We start from the raw sequence: 6,457 nt of genomic DNA, 5'->3' as shown, positions 1-6,457 counted from the left end.
TATAGGCACAAAGGGACGAGTTGTTATCTTTTTGGAACTTTGCACTATATTTCATTTCATTTTTTTTCTTCAAATTAATTGCTAGGCTACTACCACTTAGCTTAATGCTAAAACAACATGCTTTCGAGCACTTGCAAATAGCCATTTACTATCCTATTGAAGATTTTAAGTGTGCCCTTGTTACTAATAAGAAGTAATTATATTAAAGAACACCTTCTTGTCTATCCACAAACTTGTTTAGTTTCCATTTCTTTCTCCCTATTTTGATGCACCAAACTTTATTTACGTCCACCTCTTTGTTTCCCCATTCTAAGATATTCATGGGCATGTGCTACACGTCTTGTTCATGCGACACTTGCTCTCCCCTCACAAAATTTGATCCCACAAATATTGTTTAAAGTTTTTCTTAAGAAATTGTAGAATCTTAGGGTTGCGGGGGACCCTTATTGGATGGGAAAGAGATGAGACTTGCAAGTTTTTCATCGTTTACATGTATTTTTTGACGTCTAAGAATTATTTTTGCAAGTTGTTTACAAAAGAAAAATACCCAAAACGTGCATGACGCCCGTCGGTCTCAGGACGCCCATGGTGTGAAAGGGTCCTTTGAAAGAAACCTTTTAATGTGCATCGTGGATTCGACCGTCCTTCACAGCTCTCTTTTGCACGCAGAGATGGCGGGGGGCATGGGTGTGAACAAGAACAAGTTCATCGAGGACTGGGCTAGCCATCGGGAGAACTTGGAGCAGCATTTTCGCTTCACTCGTCGCAACCTCGCCCTTATCTTCACCTTCGGCCTTCTCGTCCCCATGGTCGTCTACAAGGGCACTGTTGCAGAAGCCGTAAGTCTCTTCATTTTTGATTTTTCCATCTCAATTGCGCATTTAACAAAAGCACTGTTCGTTTTCTGTTAGGATTACTGTTCATTTTTCGGTAGGATCAGGGTAGGTTTACTTTTCATCATCTGTTAGGTTTAGGACTGGGTTAGGTTTGGAGTAGGACTACGGTTGATTCTCTGTGGGCTTAGTATTGGGTTAGGGTTGGAGCAATTTTCTGATAGCGTAGTTAGGGTTCGAGCAGGGTTAGGGTTCAAGTCAGTGCGAGAGTAGGGTTAGAATTAGTGTGCTGTTAGAGGTGCCGGCGGATTTACCCTGTTGTTAAGAACTGCAGGTCCGGAACGCTCTCAAAAAGAGAGAGAGTAGAGTTGGAGTGAGAGATTAGGGTCGGGTTTTGGATTTCAGCAGGTATGTATCAACCAGTCTCATTGACAAGACAGTGAAGGATTAGAACAGGGTTTCAGCAGATATTCATTAAGAACTTGGCAGAGTCAATCTTTGCCAGGGTTAGGGTTGATAGTGTGCACAGAGTGGAAGCAAAGGAAGCACTAGAATGTGCTGAACTGAGAGTGCAAGAGAGAGAGAGAGAGACGTGAAGCTAAAAGGCTGAATATACTGCAATGAATACAATCCCGAGCTGTGAACATGAGATTGAGAGAGGCCAGCCCATCTATATATAGGTATGGGGCTGGCCGACTCATCATCAAGGAGGACCCAACCTGGAAAAAACTCAAAAAATAGGATGGCCAGCCCACAATCAAGGGCCATAAAGAAGGGAACAAATATGGGCAGCATACATGGATGAAATGCCAACACCCCCTCTTAGCACCGGATGCTGAACAAGCTCCACGAAGCCGAAGATGAGGAGCCAAGGAAGCCTGGGACACTGGCTTGGTGAACAAATCTGTTGTATTCTCTACTAAAGAACAATACTCCAAACGCAAATCTCCCGCAAGAAAGTGATACTGGATCTCAATGTGTTTCGTACGAGCATGAAACACATGTTAGAATTTATGCATCTTAGTGTATTTGGGTTGTACCATTTATTGGGCATTTTATGTATTTTCTCCTTTATTTATGAGTTGTGAGATGGTCAGCTTGTTCTAGAGGAGTCGGCCAAGTGCACATACTCACTATAAGGAGGCCTCCCATTTCTCACTATATAATCCATTCCCTTGCACAAGTTCAACATTCTCTTGCTGGCCAATTGCCATTGTAAAGCTTCAAGCTAATGTAAAAGGTGATCTTGTCTATAAGCTCTCTCTACTCTCTCTCGTCTTGTTTATGCTTCTGCTTGGGCATTCTCCAACATGGTATCATTCGCTTAGGTTCAGGCTGCTCCATCTTTGCATTCAGCTCGCCGTTTTCTTCATATGTGCCTTGCGTTTTCTTCCATAGCTCCTTTCGGTTGCAGATCAGTCCCAAGCAGTGGGTGCGTTTCACTATTCTGCTGCGTTTTCTGGTCCAGCCACCCTCTTGTTGTCGGCCAGCCCTTCTTGGCTGTGTTTTGTTCTACAGAGGCAAGTTGTAGTGTTGTGGTTGCAAATTTTACTCCGGCAACAATTGTTGGTGAGTTCTCTTGCATGTGGTGTTGCCAGACAAGTTCTCTCCAACAACACAGGGTTCTTGGTGATGGTGATGCAACTCTAATTGTCACACCAAAGAAGAGTAGATCCAATAGGAGGAAAGCCAAGTTCTCCTAATAATCTCTATAACTAAATCGCCTCACATGCAGCATAGCAAGCTGCTCAATACTCTGTCTTTGTAGAGGAAAGTGCCACGGTAGGTTGCTTTTTATTGCTCCATGAAATGGCTTCCGACCCAAGTGAGAAAACACAACCAGTGGTCGAACGTCGAGTATCCGGATCTCCAGCCCAATCTGAATCAATCCATCCAAGAAGAGTATGTTAGCACATTCATCCCTAGTTTCTGCCCATATTTGGTGTCGCTTTTGGTTCCTTTTTCATGGCCCTTGATTGTGGGCTGGCCACCCCTTTTTTGTATATTTTTTTGGGATTTTTCCCATGCTGGATGCATTTTGTCCATTCGGCCAGCTTCACCTTGTCGAGTCGGCCAGTTCATCTTGTCCAGTCGGCCAGCCCCTCTTACCTATAAATAGGTGAGCTGGCCTCTCACTTTTCATATAGTCTAGTCTTTCCTTTTGCTCCCTCACTTATGAGACTCTTCTTGTCTCTTGCTTGGGATTGTATCATTTCAGTATATTCAACATAGTTGCTCCATCTCTCTCTCTCTCTTGCACTCTCTGCTTAGCACACTCTAGACTCTAGTGCTTGTTTGCTTCCGCTCTGTGCACTCATTTATGGTATCATCGCTCCTGGTTCAGCGATTCTCTCTGTTGCCCCAGATTGTGCCCTATCTACAGTCCCTTCACCTTTGCGTTTTTCTCATATTTGCAGCCCTCTGGATGCTGCGTTTTCTGGACAATTGCTGCTGATCGCTTTCCCTTCACTTTGGCTTCATCGCTTACAACCTGAAGGTACTTTTTTCATCAACGTTTTTTTCCTTCTTGGAGTATGGAACTAGGCGGCATGTATTTTTAGGTTTGCAGTCCCTTTTGGCTGCGTTTTCCTCTCCAGTGGACATTCCCTATTGCAGAGGGGGTCTTCTTGTGGTTTTGGCTTTGGTGGCAACCTTGGTACCTTAGGTGGACACTCCTTCTGAGATTGTGCATTTTTTTGAGATTGAGCCCAAGCTCTTGTGATGGCTGCCCCGACTACACTTCATATGTTCTTTGTGTCTCCAAAGTTGGATGGTTCCAACTACACTTTGTGTCGCAAAATTCCTTAAAGCTTCTATTTTTCTATTGTTCATGTGTGGCATGTGGAGCCTGACATGACATTCTTTGTGTCTCCAAAGTTGGATGGTTCCAACTACACTTTGTGTCGCAAAATTCCTTAAAGCTTCTATTTCTCTATTGTTCATGTGTGGCATGTGGAGCCTGACATGACATACAAGTATGGTTGGTGTAGCTTGACATGGTGTGTCTGTGTGGCATATGGAGCTTGACATGACAGTACATGTATGGCTGGTGTAGCCTGACATGATAGTACATGTGTGGCTTGTGGGGCCTGACATGGGGTACATGTATGGCCATGGAGCTTGACATGATGGAAGTCTCTGGGACTAGCTATCTTGGAGATCTTGTGTATTTATGTTCTGGGAAGGTTCCGGAAGGATCATGAGTCCTAGACATTTTATCGGATACAACTAAGCAGATGGGTGTTTCTTCCAATATAATTGCACTCATGTGTGTGCATGACTTTGATTTTATCTTTGGATGACTTGTCTTGTTTGCCTGGACAATGCTTGAGATTTCTACCTATGTTGTCCATGGGGCCGGGGACGCCTGGGCACCCTGTGGTTGGACGTGAATGTGCACACCTGTTTGGGACTGACAAGTGGTCTACATGTGTTTTGCAGGTGGTAAGTATTCCTGAAAACTCAATTTACAGCCTTATGAGTTCACATGTTAATAATTATGGATGCAGGTTCACACTCACTTATAAGTGGCGGAACAACTTATAAGTGAGCACTGAGTACACATTGAGCAGGACTCATTTAATACACGTGGCGGCCAAAGACCAGGCACTGGACATTATTTGGACTCCCTTCATGTAGGTGCCCCTTTCTGGACAAAAACAAACACAGGTGTGGGCTATTTTCAGCGGGGAAGCCTCTATTATTGACAAAACACCAGATTGGAGGGAGGCGCATGCTTTTCAGAAGTGCATGAGGGCTGGTCGGCTGGTTTTCAGCCTGTTGGCAAGTTTCTACAGCCATCCATCGCGACTGAAGTTCACAGGATGCATGGGAGAAGCTGGCTGACTCCTTCTGCATGTTCTCCATTGATGGCCGGTGGATTTACAGCTTGAATAGAGGTTGGACAGAGGTTAAAAATAGGGAGGAAGAGCTGGTCGTGGGCTTCTAGACAGTTTTCCTTCCGACCGGAGGTTTGCAGACTTGTGCACAACTGCTGGTCGCTTTCTTCTGTGGCTACCGAGGGCTGGTCGACTGCTGAAAACAGCTTTTGAGGGCTGGTCGACTTGCTTTATGAGCCCGACAGGAGGAAGATGATGATGTTGAGTTGTCCCGGGTTGATGTTGTTAAAAGTCATCTCCTGTCCAGTTTTATACACCAGGGCCTTTGTTGTGGGTGGGCCCGCCCTTATGAGGTGTTTTATCATTTTTCCCCACTCCGCATTTTTCCCCTATTTTTTCCTATTTTTTCTGTGGCTTGGGAGGTAGTTCTGAGTTGGCAGGAGCACTGAGTAGCTGGCCGACTGACCCAACAGCAGTCGTGGACCCCTGTGCTGCTGGCCGACTGGGCATACTCAGTCGTGGACTTCATTCAGTGCTGGCCGACTGATGCTACAGTCGTGGAGGTCTTTTCAGCAGGCCGACTGCCTATCTGGGGGCATATAAATAGGCCCCCAGCCCCCAGACCATATTTGTATCATATTCGGGATCTTCTTGTGTATATCATAGCAGAGTTACACGCCTACTTCTCTCTCTCTCTCTCTCTCTCTCTTGTGCTGTTTTTCTGCCTGCGTTTTTGCTCGTGTTCCCAGATCTGGTCATCATCTCCGTTGCATATTCTGACATGGTATCAGAGCCCTAGGCTCTAGATAGGTCTTGGGATTTGTGTGAGCAAGAGGGGGCTGTTTTGTGGCTGATTGGTGGACTGTTTTGGACTGTTCGGGAAGAGGAGAAGCAAGAGGACGGCAGGCTGATTTGCTGGACAGCCACTTGCAGGTATCAGTTCTTCTTTGTTTCCACCCACCCACCCTTTTCAGAGTACATCCCCGCAATGGCAGATCTGTTTGAGATGGCCGAGAGACATGTGAAGATCCCGACTCTCCCTAGGTTCCCGGTGGACCGTCAGTTGGACGGGAGCAACTACGGCATATGGAAGGTGATGATGGAATCTGTTCTGGAGTCCTACGACCTCGCCGATTTCGTCGTCGTTCGTGTTCCACGGCCGGAAGTAGAGGAAGGGGAGTTACCGTCAACCCGAAAGGACCGGGAGGCCCAGACACAGGTGTGGGATCGTGTCAACGCCAGGGTCCGTTCGTTTATTTTTCTCAACTGCACACCGCAGGTAATCAATCATGTAAAGCATATGACGCTGGCCAGAGGTATATGGCAGCATTTGGCCTCACTTTACAACAGGGTATCGCCCATGAAGAGGATTTCCTTGGAAGTACAGATGCGGGTTATGAGCCCTGCAAAGTCGTCGACGATGCGGGAGCATATTAACAAGCTGCAGGCTCTTTAGCAGGAAGTTCTTCAGGCTGGGAAGGAGATATCGTCAGAGGACATGGCCATCACGTTGCTGTCACATTTGCCCTCTTCGTACTCAGCATTTTACTCGTCTTTGATTACCAGTGGCAGGCTCAGCACCATCACGTGGGAGGAGCTTGTGCCCATGGTCCTGGACCAGGAGGAACGATTCACGAACCCTCCTCAGGGTGGAGGTTCGGAGGCCTTTACTGGCCAACGGTCGAAAGGCCGTAACTCGGGCAAAGGAAAGGCTTCATCGGAGAAGTCTTCTGAGAAGAAGTCCGACGCTGACCGCGAGAAACTGAAGGCAGAGAGGACCTGTAA

At 46.5% G+C, this 6,457-nt stretch overlaps 1 protein-coding gene across 1 annotated transcript in view; it reads left to right on the top strand.

The window, feature by feature from the left end:
- The first annotated feature begins 639 nt into the window (after window positions 1-639).
- Window positions 640-6,457, top strand: part of LOC147617174 (uncharacterized) — a 35,493-nt gene continuing 29,675 nt past the window's right edge. The window contains exon 1 of the mRNA XM_086776782.1: window positions 640-839. Coding sequence (XP_086632908.1) covers window positions 672-839 — 168 coding nt within the window. The 5' untranslated portion in view covers window positions 640-671. The remainder of the gene's footprint in view (window positions 840-6,457) is intronic.

Source organism: Cibotium barometz, chromosome 37, assembly GCF_041138505.1.
Source record: "Cibotium barometz isolate CiBa-2024 chromosome 37, ASM4113850v1, whole genome shotgun sequence".
Classification (NCBI taxonomy): Eukaryota; Viridiplantae; Streptophyta; class Polypodiopsida; order Cyatheales; family Cibotiaceae; genus Cibotium; species Cibotium barometz.
This window is presented reverse-complemented; position numbering and strand designations above follow the sequence as displayed.